Below are 18,069 nucleotides of genomic sequence, written 5' to 3'. Positions count from 1 at the left end.
TTCTAACATTTACAGCTATCCATAATTATAATAGGCACTTCTATGGCATATTCTTTTTCAGGAATTAGTGAATAACCAGTTCATAGATTTACAGAAGAGATCCCTGCTTTGGATAGATGATTAAAGAAGATGGCCCATGTAATCTACCAGTCTGTGATTTAATGGTCCTAACCAAAAAGACCTATTTAGGTGTGAAGTGTGTTGATGTTTTTTTGTTCCCTCCACAACATGCCCCCGACTTTGTCCAAAGAGGAGTTTGACTAAAGAAAAATGAAGGATTGATTTTGAAATAAATCTTCCACATCCCAACTTTGGATTCAAGAATTATGAAAAAATTAGCACATTCATTTAAGTGAACATATTTACTTAAAAAGGAAAAACACAGCTTTGCATTCTGTTTTAAACATAAATCAGATATTTCTAATTCTAAAATAACACGTGTTTAAAAAGTGTTAGAAAATTCAGAAAAGTCACCATTAGGGAAATAACCTCTATTAACTTTTTAGGTACATATTTTTGTAGCCTTCTCCACCCCACACATGCATGTATATATACACATAGATGGTTTTCACAAAATTAATAATTTCGTATGTACATAATTATACACATTGAAAACTATCCATGCCATTAAATAATCTACTAACATGTAATCTTTTAATGGCTGTATGCATGTGGGAAATGTGGTAACTTACTTATTCCTGTCACATAGGTTGTTAGTATTTTTGCTGCTAAAAATTCACTTCAGTGATCATCTTTGTACAGGCATTTTTTTGGTCTTGATTATTCCCTTAAATTAGAATGGAAATTTAAGTCAAAAGGGTTGGCTCTTTTGTAGCATCTTGATAAATAATGCTAAATTACAGAAATGTACCAATTATTTTAGTGTATGGCATCTTCTTTAACAGTATTAATATTTGTCCATTTTATAGGTGAAAATATCTTGTTACCTTTAATGTTTAATTTGAATATTAGCAAGTTAGAACATATTTAGTTAATATGTATTAAATTTTGGTTGCATTCTTTGTCTATTTTTCTAGTGAAGAATTGGTTGATATTTTATGCATATGTCTGTTAGAAAAGTTTTGTCTGAAACCTTTGCTCAGTGGAACCCCGTCTTAATAAAATGGGTGTCCTACTCATCAGTACAAATATTTATATATATAATTCCATTACTTTAAAAATAATCTAGATTATGTTTTGCTACAATTTTTGTTGCTGACTGAATGATACGCAAATTTGTGAAGCATTCCATATTTGTATGTCTCTGTGGCTCACTTCCTCACCTTGTGAGGGGCCTGTTCAAATGCCACCTCTTCAATGAGGCCCTCCCTGATTGTCCTACTTGCAATTGCAACTGGAACCTCACACCACACCCTGCACTCCCAGTCCCCTTTCCCTGTTCCACTTTCTTCACTGCATTTGCCACTTTCTAAGAGACTATATAATGGATTCATTTACTTGCCATGACTATTTTTGTCTTTCCTTACTAAATGTTCTAAAATGTAAGCTTCACAAGCGCAGAAATCACTCACTGTTGTTTTGTTCACTCTTGTATCCAAAGCCCCCAGAATAGTACGTGGCATATAATACACATTTGCTAAATCTTTGTTGAATGAATGAATAAATATTACCAGACTTACTACTAAATTAAAAGATCCTTGTCCTAATGAGTGATAATAGTTTTAATATATATTAATTTAAAAATATATAAAGTGGAAATATTTTGTTTTGTTTTTACAGCTGATTTTTCACACATTGCAACTGTTAGCATTCACTGTCCTTGCCGTTTTAATCATGAGGCTGAAGTTGTTTTTAACACCTCACATGTGTGTTATGGCTTCCTTGATATGCTCTCGAAGGGTAACGTATTCATTTTTGTGTCACTCCACTATAGTAACTGTAGCAACAGCTCTGTAGATACCATGCCTTTGCTGACTAATCCAAAATATAAAAACACTTGGTTTAAATGATTTAAAAGGTTATTTCATGATCAGTTATGAATAATAAAAGCAATTTCCAGTAGCTTTGAAAATTATTCCTAGATTTTAACTGATACTCTTATGATAAGTGACAAGGTACACTTTCCCCTATGTTAGTATTCTATCCACAGACACAGAATACTATGTTAGTATTCTATCCACAGAGTTCAGGTCTGGGCAAGAATTTCTTGGCCCACCAAAACGATCCTCAAGTGTTCTTCTAATGCTAGAGTAGATGCAGGGTAATTGCTCTAGTATTGTCCTGTTTGGCTCAGAGAACCCCTAGGAAAAGTTGTCTGTTCTGGGATTCTCTTACCGTTGATATACAGAAGAGCTAGACAAAGAAACTAGAATTTGGGGACCAGTGTACTTCTAGAAACATTTTACTTAGTTTTGATGAAAAGAGTCTTGTGTTAGAATATCATAATGCTCATTTTCCTGAAAGGAATATATGTGTTATTGCTAGTGGGGTTTCCATAGTTATTTTAGATGTCCATTAAAGCCAGATATTACAGGATTTAGCTCTAGGATGTTTCACATTTTTGTGATTTGCTAATCTTAATCCTTGGTAGTAAATCAGTACTAGAAGGATGAGGTGTGCTTCTTCCTTTAGTCTTTTGAGGATAAAGAAAGTTCCATTTTTACTAGGCCCTATAATTCCAAAATATGTACTATTTTTAAACAATAGGTGACCATAGTTCTATATATTATTAGTGCATTGATAATATCAAATGATAATCCACCTTGGTTTAAGTAGCAAGGTAAGAGTTTATTATTGGCCCTATAGCACTCTTCATATAAGAATTAAAAATAAATGGTTTCTTTCATTTCAGCTCTTTGGATGGATTTTTTGCAGAGTTCGCTTTGAGAATGTTATCTTTGGCATTCTAACAGTGATGTCAATACAAGGTTGTGCAAACCTCCATAATCAATGGAGCATAATAGGAGAATTTAATAATTTGCCTCAGGAAGAACTGATACAATGGATCAAATATAATACCAGACCAGGTATGTAGCTCTTTAGTTCTATGTATAGCTAGGTATTTATAGACATGTAGAAACAGACACATGCAGTCATTTATTCACTCACAGATTTTGAGCATGCTAATTGCAGTGTCCACCGAGTCAAACCTTTCCAAAAAACAATTTTGTGCCCTCTTTAGATGCCTCCTAGATAACTGTCAAGAATTTTAATTAACATGAGGAATTAATGATTGTTCATAGTTAATGTACTGTAATGCTGAGATCATTATCGTATTTTAACCCTAACAATGACAAATTTTCAATAACAAAATTTCACACCTGTGAACAGACCACTGGAGAAGATACTTTTGACTATGGGGAGGTCAACAATGCCCTTTCTATCACTTCAGTCAGTGCTGACTCTCTCATCCAACTCTGTAAAACCATTTGCACACAGATGAGTTAAAATCTCAGATATTCTATTTTCTTCACTAAATCATTTCAAAGAGATGAGTATAAATTCTACTTGTAAATACTCCAAAATATCATTTTAGCTTATCTTTTTTTTCTTCCTATCTTTATCCAAAACCACTTTAAGCAGAGATATTTATTTCATTTAAAAAAAATCTTTCCAGAGAATAAGTATATTCTACAGTATTTTCTATAAGTAATCCATAATCTTGTCCAAGCCTATTTTTGAAATTTAGTAATTTTGTGTGGCACAAGTTCTTCACTGTGGCTTATTTAAATTTATCCTGTGACTCCTTGGGGTGATTTCCTCATTTGCTTATTTGATAGTCACCATTTAATTAATTAGCCATTGTTAAGGTAAACTTTTATAAGCCTCAACTCAGATATCATGTTTTCAGAAGTGACAGTTCCTCATCACTTACAGCTGCCAGACCAGTTTAATCAGAATTTTAAAATTAATCCTCTAGTGAATTTTTCTCTATAGGAGTACAAGGTGTAGGTGCTCCCTTTACTCTCCCTTACCCCTTACCAGTTAGTTCTTTTTCCCAAACTTTATGAGGTACCTACTTTTAGAATCTTTTCTTGCATCTGTCTTTGTTCCAGTGTGTTTGTCTTGGGTTCCTGGCAGAGAGGGCCTACATTTGGCAACTTATCCTAAGACAACTCCCACAAACTCCTCCTACTTCAGTTTTAGCCACCTCTTCTTTGATTTTCTTATAAATCTTCTTCATCCTTCTATTATGACTTCTCTCGTAGTTACCACATGTTTATTAAAAGCAGCATGATGGGGGCGTCTGGTGGCTCAGTTGGTTAACTGTCTGTCTTCCGCTCAGGTCATGATCCCAGGGTCCTGGGATTGAGTCCCGCATTGGGCTCCCGGCTCAACGGGGAGTCTGCTTCTCCCTCTGCTCCTGCCCCTCTTTGTGTGCGCTCTCTCTCTCTCTCGGAAAAGTAAAATAAAAAAAATTTAATAAAAAAAAATAAAAGCAGCATGATGTTCTGTAGTATGGGTGAGACTAATGCTTGTGTTCAGGTCCCCCATGTAGGGTTGTATAGTTTGTGTACTGCATAAGGGTGCTCAGTTGAGAGGACAAGGGGAAACTGAAATCCAGCCCATGGTCTACTTACCAAGTCATGTATTAGTGAGGCTCTGTCAAGTCAGAAGGATGTACATTTTCTAATACATTTGGTAGAGTGTATGTGGGGATTTCAGTAAACATATAGGAAAGTATCCTATTCTTTCCCCATCTTGTTCATATTTATCTCACCATCAAGAGTGAAGACTGTGCAGAGTATTTCTCCCCCCCCCTCTGCCATAGATGGTTTCTCTTCAGTGAGTCCTGCTCTTGCTGGACAGACCCACATACTTTTTTCCTGATAACTGTGTCCCTGGGCTTTGGGTCCCTCTAACCCACATTTTCTCAGCCTTGGCACTATTGGTATTTAGGGACTGGCCTGTGCTTTGAAGAATATTTAGCAGCATCCCTTCCCTCAACCCACAAGTTGCCAACAGCTCCTCTCTCCCCCACAGTGTGCCAATCAAAAATGTCTCCAGAAACTGACCACCATATATATCCCTAGGAAATAAAATCCCATCTGGTCGAGAACCACTGCGTTAGCCTAAGAGCTTTCCATCGTTAATTACTGAACCTTGTGATAGTAAATACATATTTCTACACTGATTGACTTACATATCTTCAAATTTCAGTCATATGTGAAGATTTTCATTTGAAGTTACATTTAGAATACTTATATTTGCAAGTAAACATTCAGTTTTTTACGGTAGATGTGAATGACATGCCTTGTTCTTATTCGTAATTTTATTATGCTGATTAAAAATGATAATGACCTGGGCGCCCGGGTGGCTCAGATGGTTGGGCGTCTGCCTTCGGCTCAGGTCATGATCCCAGGGTCCTGGGATCGAGTCCTGCATCGGGCTCCCTGCTCCTTGGGAGCCTGCTTCTTTCTCTCTCTCTGTCTCTCTCTGTCTCTCATGAATAAATAAATAAAATCTTTAAAAAAATGATAATGACCTTCAAAACTATATAATAATTTATTATAGAGAAGTGCCAGAAGGTAAGTAAACATTTTTGTCTTCCAAGATACTACACTTCACAGTTTCACCTTAAAAGATGTAGCATGAGACTTGCCCTTTGTAACAGTCTGTCAGTTCTTGGCATTTTAAATTATTAGAACAAGATATGAAGATTTATAATTCTTTCTGGTCACATGTGCTTTTGTAGTATTGTCTTTTACATTGAGCTTGAACATGGCAGGAAGTTGTACTGAAGTGGCTGAGGGTGGGCTCTGGTGCCACCTAGGTGTGTAGTCTTGGACAAGTCACTTACTTTTGTTGGCTCTCAGTTTCCTTATTTACAAAGTAAGAATAACATAGAACCACTTCATAAAGTTGTGCAAATTAAATTGTTTAATCCTAGTAAATTTACTTAACACAGTTCCTGGCACAGAGATAACAGAAGTCAGCTGTTATAGTAGACAGTATTGAACAAAGAAAAAGAATAATGCCAATGGTGGTTATTTAAATGTATTTCATTTTTCTTAATTTGAGTTCAAATATTATAGATAAGTAATGATCTTTGGTTTTCTTTAAAATATGTCACTAAGGAATATATCCTTGTTTTTCAGATGCTGTGTTTGCAGGTGCCATGCCTACGATGGCCAGTGTCAAGCTGTCTACCCTTCACCCCATTGTGAATCACCCACATTACGAGGATGCAGACTTGAGGTTGGCAACTGATTGAATGTTTCAACCAGACATGCTTACAACTTATATTGACTCTTAAGAATAGGGAAAAATTTGCATATGCACACACACACTCTCATCTTCATGTTCATGCTGGAAGTTTAAAAATATATAAGAACCTTCCAGAAATCATAATTTGTACATTTCGACTCTAAAGGAAGCTTAATAAACCTCTGAAAAATGAAAAAAAGCTAGTTTTTCTCAAAGTGCAAATGTCACGTATTCATGACAAAGCTGTGTATGTCTGTTTGTTCCAGTAGAACTGCTGAGTACTAGTACTAGGAGATGGGATGGATCTGGCCCAGGGCCGTAGTTTGCCGGCCCCTGCTCTGAACCCCACAAGCCCCTCCCCCTGATTTAAGAAACCATTCTCTATCTTACTGGTAGCCTTATAACTAACCTTTTCTAACAGAAAAAGTACATGACATTAGCTATATTACATGCTTTTATGAAAATTTAGGGTGTGTTTTGCTAGCTAGTTATGAGAACTCTGGTTTTCATTGAGGTATGAAAGTTTTGTTTTCCTTAAATACCTTTAAAAATTATTTTAATCATTTTAGTCATTGTCAGGGTAATCTTTTCTTGTTAATGCATCTTTGGCTTATTATTAGAGGTAAAATTTTAAATCATTTAAAGTTTTATATCTGGTTTTGGACATTGCACATCTTATATGTTTGAAATTTTAAGAAATGGCCAGTGCTGGGTGGGGGCTGGGGGCACTGGGTGATGGGCGTTAAGGAGGGCACGTGATGTACTGAGCACTGAGTGTTATATGCAGCGGATGAATAACTGAACTCTATGTCTGAAACAAATGATACACTATATGTTAACTAATTGAACTTAAAATAAGTTAAAGAAAAGAAATATCCAGTGCATAAATGGTAATTATTCAGGATTTCATAAAAACTCCTATTTAGGACCAACTTGTCTGCTGTACCGTATTTTGGTGACTAATCCTGTTTGTCAACCTTCCTGACTGCTACACTAGATGCCCTCTGAATGTATGATTTGCTACATTTCAACTTCAATTCATATGCTTTTCGGGTAATTTCAGTAGGTGAAATTATCTACCAAAATCTGTTTTCACTCTGTTCACCTTTATCTGAATGTGTTCCGTGAGCAGATTAATTTTATGCATATGCAAAGCAAATTCATATCCTGAACTATTATCCTGCTACCCAGGTCTAGAGTCTAAACCAGTTTATGTCTGTCTGTTCTGGTAAACACTAACAAGCAGTACATATAACATATAAAATTCAAACCACTGTAAGTTTTAGCAAATGCAAAGTATAAGTAGGAAGGTGGAAACTTCTCTCCAAAAATAATCTAGGCTATCCCCAAAACAATTCATGCTCCTTGAGGTCATATATATGAATGCTCCATCTAGTGAGTGTTGAGATTTTAATTTACTAGCAAAATTTCTTTAGTCCATTCTATTATGACTTATTAAAAAAAATTTTAACTTGTGTTTTGAATTTAAAGGGCCCGCACAAAAATAGTTTATTCCACATATAGTCGAAAATCTGCAAAAGAAGTGAGAGAGAAATTGTTGGAGTTACATGTGAATTATTACATTTTAGAAGAGGCATGGTGTGTTGTGAGAACTAAGTGAGTATGAGCCCTATGCTATATCTTTAAGCAACAACTGTTTTACTTTATTACAATAGTTGTGATTCCTTAAGAATTTTTATTCTAAATAAATTCCATTAAAATATTATCCTGGTATTTTATTTAAAATTATTTCATGTAGGAAAGTAAATATCATTTAAGTAGAATCTAATTTCAAGAAACTATAGTGTATTTTAGCTCCCCAGATTTTTTCATTTTAATTTAACATCTTAAATAATGTTGCTTTCCTTCATACTTTTTCAAATTCTTATGATAATTTGTATTAGATGTATGAAATACAGATTTGAATTTACAGCAGTGTGAAACATTAGCATTCTTTTACTACAACTGGATAACACTGAAGTTATAAGATTTATGAGAAAAGTTTCAGATAACTCCAGAAGTCATAGTAAGTAAAATATTCCTAAGTATAATTTTTAATTTCTGAAAATCACAAAATTCCAAAATGGCTAATGGATATCTTGAGGCCTTTTTTTAGACTCCTTGACTTAAGAGGTTCTTAGTTGTATTAAGTCTAACATTAAGAATTTTCATTTCTCGTATGGATAATTAGGAATTAGATCATAAAACATTTTGGAAAAGTGAGGTTCATAAGTTCTAGTGGCTAATTTTAATATATAATTTTAATACTATAATTTAATTTATAATTTTATTTATAAATTTATATATTAAATTTATAATTTAATATATAATTTTAATACTATATTTAATATATAATTTTAATAATTATATATCTAGGAAGAAATGGCACCTTATAAAAGAAGAAACAGGAACATCATAATGTTGATGTGTGTGTACATTATTTTAAAATTTAATAAGACAAAGTAGACTTCAAATCAAGGCATATTACCACAAATAAAGATGGACATTTTATAATGACAAAAGGATTAATTCATCAAAAATATATAACAGTTCTAAAATGTGTATATCTAAACAGAGCTTCAAAGTGCACAAAGTAAAAATGTGCAGAATATAAAGAAAAAATGAGCAAATTTTCCAATGATAGTTGGAAATGTTAACTTTCCTTTTATTACTGAGAAAATTAGATAAAAAGAGTGTAAGGATTAAAAGATAAAAACATCAAACAGTATCAAATAACCTGACCTAATTACTCTTATAGAACAGTACAGAAAGGGCACCTGGGTGGCTCAGTTGGTTAAGCGACTGCCTTCGGCTCAGGTCATGATCCCGGAGTCCTAGGATCGAGTCCCACATCAGGCTCCCTGCTCAGCAGGGAGTCTGCTTCTCCCTCTGACCCTCCTCCCTCTCATGCTCTCTGTCTCTCATTCTCTCTCTCGCAAATAAATAAAATCTTAAAAAAAAAAAAAGAACAGTACAGAAAAATACATTCTGCAGAATACACATTTTTTTAAAGGGTACATGGAATTTTCACCAAGGGAAGAATATGCTGGGCCATAAAAATAGCTCGGTATGCTTAAAAGATTTGAAGTCATACAGAATTAAATTAAAAATTAATAATTAGAAATCTAAATATCTGGTAAATCCATACATATTTGGAAATTAGGCAGTAAACTTATGGATAACTTATGGGTCAAAGAAAAAACCACAAAGGAAATTAAAAAATAATATATATCTTTTTTACTTGAGTGCAAAAAGAAGAGGTGTTTTCAACAATGTTGCTGATCTAACTGGATATCTGTACAGAAGAAAAAGTGAACCATGACCCATACTACACTATACACAAAAATTAACTCGACATGGATTACAGAACTAAATGTAAAAGCTAAAATTAAAAGATTTCTTGGAACACAGAACACTAACCATTAAAAAGTCAATAAATCATACACCTCAAAATTGAAATCTTTTCCTCAGAAGATGTTAAGAAAATGAAAAGGGAATCCACAGACTGGAAGAAAATGTTTGTAAAGTGCGTGTCTGATAAAGGAGATATATATATTTTACATGAAGAAATTTTACAGATTAATAATAAATTGACAATACAATTGAAAATGGACAAAAACTTGGGAAGATATCCTTCATGAAAGAAAATATGTGATGACTAGTAAATACATGAAAAGATGCTCAATATTGTCAGTGTCCAGGGATATGCAAATTAAAACCACAATGGGATACTATAACATATACTCTAGAACAGATAAAATCTTAAAAACTGAAATGCCAGATATTGGCAAGGATGCAGATTAACTAGAAATCTCTTACATTGCTAATGGGAGTAAAAATGATACAACCACTTTGGAGAAGTATTTGGAGGCTTCTTATAAAAATTTAAGCATATATTTGCCCTATTACTCAGCAATTGTACTCCTTGTGGAATTTAAACAAGAGATATAAAAATATCTGTCCATAGAGGATGTTCGTAATATCTCAAACTGGAAACAACCCAATGATCAAGAGATAACTGAATAAACAAATTATAGTATATTCATACAATGGAATGCTGCTAGACAATAAAAAGGAACAAAATACTGATGTGTGAAGAAAGAATGAATCACAAAAACACGCTGAATGAAAGAAGCCAAACATAGAAGAGTACATACTATGTGATTCCATTCTATGAAGTTCAAAATATGCAAAACTAATGGGAACAGAAATCAGAATAGTGGTTGGCTATGGTGGAGCCAGGGGGTAGAGGTGGTGGTGGAAATACCCTCTGGAAAGGGATTCAAGAACTTTTTTTTCTTAGATTAATGACAGTGTTCACTATCTTGATTGGCATGTTTTTTATATGAGTGTATGCATTTGTCAAAACTCATGGAACTGTACACTAAGATCTGTGCGTTTTTACTTCTGTAATTGTACTCTAATAAAAAGTTACTCTAAATATACAAATAAATATTTATGCAAAGAAGAAGTCTTCTAAAATTCTGGGACTTAGAAAATCATTCTACAGCTATCACTAATAGCCTTCTGAGACACCAGGAATAAGTTCTAAAGAAGGAATAGCAAATTGTCTCTCAAGGCAATTCTTTTTACAAAATTGGCTTCTTCTACTTTTCTTCACAACTCTGTTCTATTAAGTATTACATACTCCTTACCTAACGGCCTAAGGCTATGTTAAAGAAAATAATGAAAAGTGCTAATTGGATTTTATAGTTTGGACAAACTGAATTTAAGAGCTACTGGTCTGTCGAAGGCCCAAAGAAATTGAACATAGGACCCGTAAGGAACAGTTTTGGAGGGAGTTCAGTTAATATTGGCAAGAAGAGTTTGACTTATTGCTCCCAGAGATTACAGTTTTAAGAACTGGATGAAAACACAGGCACTCTTCACTTTGTGTGGTACTATATTAGCTGAAACTTGAGCATGTCAAAATTATGTTTTGCTTTGCATGGTTCCATGGAGCTCAATGTCATGTGAATATGTGTGTACATTATTTTAAAATTTAATAAGACAAAGTAGACTTCAAATCAAGGAACTGTGAATTGGAACTGTGTCTTAAGAGTTACCGTGGCACTACTTAAAGCAAAGACATAGTTCCAATATGCATATACTTCAATTAACAGAATGCATCCAAAGTTAGGTTTAATGGTATTAAAAACAACCACTTGAAGTCTCTGGGAAGTGACACAAAAGCAGGGAGAAACTTAGAAACATTTGCTCTTGAAGGACTTCTCTGAATTTGTGAACTTGCCTGAGAGCACTTCCTAAATCATCCCCTCCCTGCTTCTATTATAGCAGAAGATCACAGCCCACTGGCTTGAGGGGACAGATGGTGACAGATGAGCTGTGAGTAGCAAAGCAGCTGGATATTTGAAGGGGACATTTTAGAAGCAAGAGCACTACAGAAGGACCAAAATCTAAAATCTGAATATAAATTCTGCCTAAAACCTATTCTACACATGCCTGTGGGAAACCTCTGGGAACTTGGGAAAGGGCAGGTGGAAACTAGGGCAAGATACCTATCCTTTTTATTTATTTTATTTTTATTTTTTTTAAGATTTTATTTATGTATTTTAGAGCATGAGCAGGGGTAGGAGCAGAAGGGGAAGGAGAGGGAGAGAATCTCAAGCAGACTCTGCACTGAGCACAGAGCCCAACATAGGGTTCTGTCTCACCACCCTGAGATCATGACCTGAGCTGAAACCAAGAGTCAGGTGCTTAACCAACTGAGCCACGCAGGTGCCCCAAGATGTTTATTCTTGAAAGAGAACTCCTGGTGAGATTTGCAAATTCCCTGTGCTTTTCACCATGTACATTTCCCAACTTGCACACACCCTAGGAAGCAGAAAGCAGAGTCATCACTCGTTCAAGGTGTCAGGGCAGAAATAAGGGATAACAAAGCAACTACACATTCTGGGGAAAACCCCCAAAGCAAGGGAAATACGGAGAAGATGGATTTCCAAATATAACTCTGCCCAAATCCTTGGCTGATAAAAACACAAGGAAAATCCCAGGGCTAAAAGAAAGAAGTAGCTGGAATCTGAAAAAACTGAGCAGAGATAGCTGCTGCACAAGACAGGAGATCCAGACAAGTTAATTATCTACCAGAACAGAAACAAGAAAGTAACAGTCATCAGAAGAACAAAATAGATTCCAGACTCACTGCCAGGTATTTTCTCCAGTGTTTAGTTTCCAACCCAAAATCACCAGACCTGCAAAAAAATGGGATAGTCTGACCAATACTCAAGAAAAAAGTTAGTAGAAACTGATTCAAATAGTGTGAGATGTAGGATTGAGCAGGGAAAGACTGCAGAGCTGCTGTTATGATTATATTCAAGGATTAGGGAAAATATGTTCAAAGAACTAAAGGAAGACATGATAATCAATAAGGGACAAGATTTGATTCTCAACAGTGAAATCAAAGCATCCTCCCTGGAAAAAATGGGAATTCTAAAACTGAAAAGAATAATAAATGAAGGAAAATTCTTTAAAAGTTCTCAAGAGATTTGATATGACAACAGAAACAAATCAATGACTTGAAGGTAACTCAAGAAAAAGCAACCAATCCAAAGAACAGGGATCAAAAAGATTGAAGAACAGCAAAAGCCACAGAGAACTGTGTGTTATTAAATAGTTCAACACATGGGTAATATAGTAACAGAAAGAATGAAAGAAAAGAAAAATGGCAGAAAAAAAATACCTGAAGAAATGTTGGCCAAATATTTCTTATTCGCTGAAAGCCATTAACTTAGAGATCCAGTTAAGCTTAACAAACACAGCTAGGTTAACCCAAGGAAATCTGCACCACGGTACATCATAGTCAAACTGGTGAAAAACAAGGAGAAAAGAGAAAATCTTGAAAAAAGCAAGAGAAGAATGATATGATAAACATCTGACTTCTCTTCATAAATAAAAGAAGTCAACTGACATTGAAATGATAATTCAAAATTCAGATAATACAGGATAGACTAAAATGCACTGGAAATGGTAAAAATGTGGATAAATATTAATCACTATATGTATATATATATTTGCTCTCTGAAAATCTTTTAAAATCCTGTGACTAGTTAAAGCAAAGATGATACATTATATTTTTGAGTTTATAAGTCATATATATGAGACAGCAATAGCACAAGCAAGGGGAATAAATGAAAATAGAATGTATGACTGTCTAGAAATAATCCGAGTTTAATGTTAAGTAAATTGTGGTACATTGAAGATGCCTGTTTTAATATCTAGAGCAACGCAAAAAAAGGCAAAAAAAAAAAAAGAATGCATAAGCCAATAAATGAAATAGATGATATAGTAAAACTTTTTGCCTGACATAAAAGAAGTCAAGAAAGAGAAACACAATCAAAAAAGAGAGGAAACAAACAGAAAAAAGGGAAAAAAGCCTAAGTCAAACAGTATCAGTAATAAAAAATGTGAATAGGGACAAAACACTCCAATCAAAAGGCAAAGATTGGTAGACTGAATACAAAAGCAAAATCCAACTATGTGTCGCCTGTAAGACGTGCATTTTAAATACAAATACATGTATAGATTGAAGGAAAAGGGATGATATTGTTATCATGTGAGTAACATATGAAAGCTGCAGTGAGTATAAACATCTGGAATATTCTAGATAAGGCAAAACTATATTGCAGAAAGATCAGTGTTTGCCTGGGCTAAGTTGGAGCGAGGGGACCAACTGCAGAAGGGCTCAAGGGAACTTGTTTCAGTGCTGGGAATTTTCTGTATTACGATTATGGTGGTACTCACACACTCACACTCACATAGACATTTCCCTGTATTTATCAAACTTTACTCATAAATGGGTGCATTTTTTTTATACATGGGTGCATTTTATTGTACATAAATGATTCCTCAATATAGCTGTTAAAAATAATAGCCAATTTTGCCTGACTTCTTCCCTTTACTGCCTCTAATGCAAGGATATTCCCTAGTGAGAACTAGTATCCCAGTCAGTCCAATCATAGAGCCACCCAAAATAGGAAAGGGTGGAGGAGAACAAATCTGGCAAACAAGAGCTTTCCTTCCTTGCCTTGGACTATATGTTTTCATGCTAATCTAAGTTAGGTGAAGCCCCAAAATATGAAATTCATCAGGAATTAGATTAGCTTTCCTTCAGTTTGTCTCCTACTACTCATGGGCCTTATGTTTGGATGGTGATACCACTTAGAAAATATATTTATATTTCGTTTTGAAAATATATTTTTAAATATGTATTTCTGAATGTATATTGGACCTTTACTGTTAAGTTTAATAATATATTGGTTATTTAGTTAAGTGGAACATGAAAATGCAACATATACTTAATTTCATTTTTATCCTTAAGTGTTGAACTTAAATTTTTTGAAATGATGCTTTAAAATCTTTATTAAATAAATTAGTCTCTGGGTCCTGGGATGGAGCCCCGCATCCGGCTCCTTGCTCAGTGGGGAGCCTGCTTCTCCCTCTCCTCCCCACTCGTGCCTCTCTCTTGCTATCTCTGTCTCTCTCCCTCTCAAATAAAATCTTTAAAAAAAATAGTCTCGAAAAAGACCTACTTTATGTATTCTCCCTGTATATGAATGCATTTTTAATATGGATATATATGTGCCTTTTTTTTTTTTTTTTAGGCCTGGTTGCAGTATGCTGGAAATTTGGGATGTGGAAGACCCTTCCAATACAGCTAATCCTCCCTTATGTAGCATCTTGCTCAAGGACGGGAGGCCTTACTTCACCACAGTATTTCAAAATAGTATGTACAGAGTACTAAAGGTTAACTGAAAACAAGACAACCCATCACACTGTGTGTAGAAAGCAATCACTTTGCCTTATTTATGTTAATAAAAATCACAAGCTTTAATAAGGGACCCTTAAAAAGAAGATAATAAAAATGATTTCAAGTTATTCTCATTATTAAAAGGTAAATTATTTCATTGTTTTCCATTGAATGTCAGCCTTATTAAGCTTGTTCTTTAAATGATTAAATCATTTCATACTGCATAAACCAAATGTCCATCTTAAAAGTTCTAAAGAAAAAATATATGTAAAAGAACAATGAAATTCAATAAATGAAAGGTATTATGTAAGTCCTTTTGTATTCAACTAGGTGCTTCAGATTTTCTCTAGTACCAGCATGTATCAGCTCAGACTCTTTAAACCACTTAGAAAAGACTAATGCAGTTTCTGAAATGACACTTCCTTAAAATCCTGATGCTAATCACAACTTCTATACCTCTGTGAGGAAATTTGTGTGTAACCATGTGGCTATTAAGGTTGTTTTTGCTTTTATTAGCCCTCGGGAAAGATCTTCAATAGCTTTTAATATTTTTTTTATCATTTCAAGTTAAATATTTTCAAAAACAACTTATTTTGTAATGTTTTGAATCTCTTGAAACTTGTTTACTCAACCAGATAAGTATTTTTTATTGATTAATTCCCAACCAAAGTTCAACAGGTTATTAACCTGTCTTTGTAATCCAGTGGATTTTCTTTTAACATCCAGGTAAAATAAAAATTGCTATGGTACATGGCCAAATTTGGGAGTTAAAACATAATCAGCAAAGAAATCAGCAAAGAAAATCCAGCTAAATTTATCATATGAGATTTTTAGATCCTAGATCCTGAATGAAGCAAAGGCATTTTTCATCTTGACAGCCCTATAGCTCATTGGACATAGTCTTTCTTTCTGATTACCATCTTTCTGATCATCATCTTTCATAATAACATATTTCTGAATCCTCATTTATCTTTGGTTTTGGATGAGGAAATTGATGTTTTATAAATCTCCTCCTCCAATATAAAACCTATGCAACAATAATGCTTTGAAAGTGGGAAATAGTTATCTTGAATATGTTGCCAGATGCAAAGATAAACACTCTTTCTCTGCTTGAGAGACAGTGAATATGCTACATCTGAGTATTTTAATATCTGTCTACTTTAAATTAATCATCTTGGAGTTTTTGTAATTCCCTTATGTTCTTGACCCTCCACATTTGGGAAAACAAAATGACTTAATTCTGTAGGTTAGTTCATGTATAGTAGGTAGGAGATTATATTCAAGAAAACCAATAAAATTATTTTTCAACTTTTATAATTGTAAAATATTTTAATACAGGATACAAAACTTCTAAGAAAGCATGCCCCATTTTATCAGTATTTTCAAATAATTTGTTTGGGCCTAGGTATGGGGCAAAGAAGGAAAGGAGACTTAACATCTAACATTCATATAAACTAAAACATTCTGGGTGATGTTTTCATAGGAAATATTTTAAAGAAGTTGGTAGAATTTTTTTTAAAAGAAGAGCTGTATTAGCTAATAAAGTATTTTATAAAAGTGTACTTATGTGGATTTATATATAGGAAAACCAATAAAATTATTTTCAACTTTTATAGTTGTAAAATATTTTAACAGGATGCAAAGCAGCTAAGAAAGTATGCCATGTTTTACTTATTTTAACATTTTCAAATAATTTGTTTTGGTATGTGGGGCAAAGAAGGAAAAAAGATATATAAAACCCAACATTCATAAAATTAACACATTTTTGATGGTGTTGTCATAAAAAATAGTTTTTGAAGAAGTTGGTAGAATTCAACAACAAAAAGGGAAGAATAGTATTAAGTATTAAGTATTAAGTATTAAGTATTAAGTATTCCATACAGATAAAATGTATTAATATGGATTGTGTTACTTTCATGTACTATGTATATTTGAAAATTAAAAAAGCCCTTGAAGATCCTCCTGTGTGTTTTCTATCTTTTCTCATCCTTTCCCCAGCATACATTTTGACATTGAAATAATTCTGATATGAAGGTAGAAATCACAGGTGCCTGAATTTATTAACTGTGTTTACACTGGCAATGATCTTTCTTAGCCATTTAAAAACAATTCTGCATCATCTTACACAGAAGGCAGTGTACTGTGATGGAAATAGTGTGGGCTTTGTAACCAGGTGGGTCTAATTTTAAATCCTGGCACTTCTATTTACTGGGTGTATTATCTACCATCCATTCAAAAGATATTTATTGAGTACTTACTGTATGCCAGGCACTGTGCTAATTAAGCTTGGTCATGTTGCATGACTGTGAGCTTCAGTCTCTTCACCTGGAAATTAGAACTCACACTACCTTCTTGGCAGTGTCATGATGAGGATTAGTAAGATAGTGTGTTAAAGTGTTCGGCACATGTAGATATTCACTCAACAAACGTTAGTTCCATATGCTCATTCTCCCTGCCCGCTAAATAACCAGTTTAGTAATACCAAGTTACATGGTAGGTTATTTCATCTCAGAATTTCAAACAGTTCTACCTTTATTCTGTGTCAATAAATAGGAATACTGGGCTACAGCTTGCTTTTGTACAAATAATGCTATTGGCTTCTTCCCTGCATTTATTTTATTGTTTATTTTTTGAAATGTGAAGACTATGAGTGAACACTGTGGGTTGGGTGATGGGTAGATTTTCCTCAGTGCAATGAAGTGTTTTCCTTAGTTTCCTATGATCATTATTTATGCACATCTATTTGAAACTATAGCTAGAAGTGAGTTACACACAAGCTACAACAATCCCCCCATCTTCTGCTTGTCAGAAGCCGATGTACAGCTTCAGTGAATGATACATGTCTTCTACTCTTTTGCTGCTAATAGACACCACATCAAAAAACATGGAGTAGTTTTCATGTAAATTTTAATTTTTAAAAAAAATTGTATTTGAGAGAGAGAGAACATGAGTGGGGGAGGGGAGGGGCAGAGGGAGAGAGAGAAGCAGACTCCCGACTAGGCAGGGAGCCCGAGGAGGGGCTTGATCCCAGGACCCTGAGATCATGACCTGAGCTGAAGGCAGACATTTAACCAGCTGAGCCACCCAGCGCCTCTCATGTTGATTTTAATAATAAAATTATATTTCATTTGGTA

At 34.2% G+C, this 18,069-nt stretch overlaps 1 protein-coding gene across 1 annotated transcript in view; it reads left to right on the top strand.

Moving 5' to 3' along the window:
* The window catches only part of DPY19L2 (dpy-19 like 2), a 90,883-nt gene extending 75,812 nt beyond the window's left edge, over positions 1 to 15,071 (top strand). The window contains exons 18-22 of the mRNA XM_035021409.1: positions 1,741 to 1,860; positions 2,813 to 2,987; positions 6,060 to 6,159; positions 7,660 to 7,785; positions 14,790 to 15,071. Of these exons, the coding sequence (XP_034877300.1) occupies positions 1,741 to 1,860; positions 2,813 to 2,987; positions 6,060 to 6,159; positions 7,660 to 7,785; positions 14,790 to 14,940 (672 nt within the window). The 3' untranslated portion in view covers positions 14,941 to 15,071. The remainder of the gene's footprint in view (positions 1 to 1,740; positions 1,861 to 2,812; positions 2,988 to 6,059; positions 6,160 to 7,659; positions 7,786 to 14,789) is intronic.
* Positions 15,072 to 18,069: the final 2,998 nt, after the last annotated feature.

Source organism: Mirounga leonina, unplaced genomic scaffold (assembly GCF_011800145.1).
Source record: "Mirounga leonina isolate KUSES-001 unplaced genomic scaffold, KU_Mleo_1.0 Mir_174, whole genome shotgun sequence".
Classification (NCBI taxonomy): Eukaryota; Metazoa; Chordata; class Mammalia; order Carnivora; family Phocidae; genus Mirounga; species Mirounga leonina.
The sequence above is the reverse complement of the archived record's forward strand: the minus strand, read 5'-3'. Positions and strand labels throughout refer to the sequence as shown.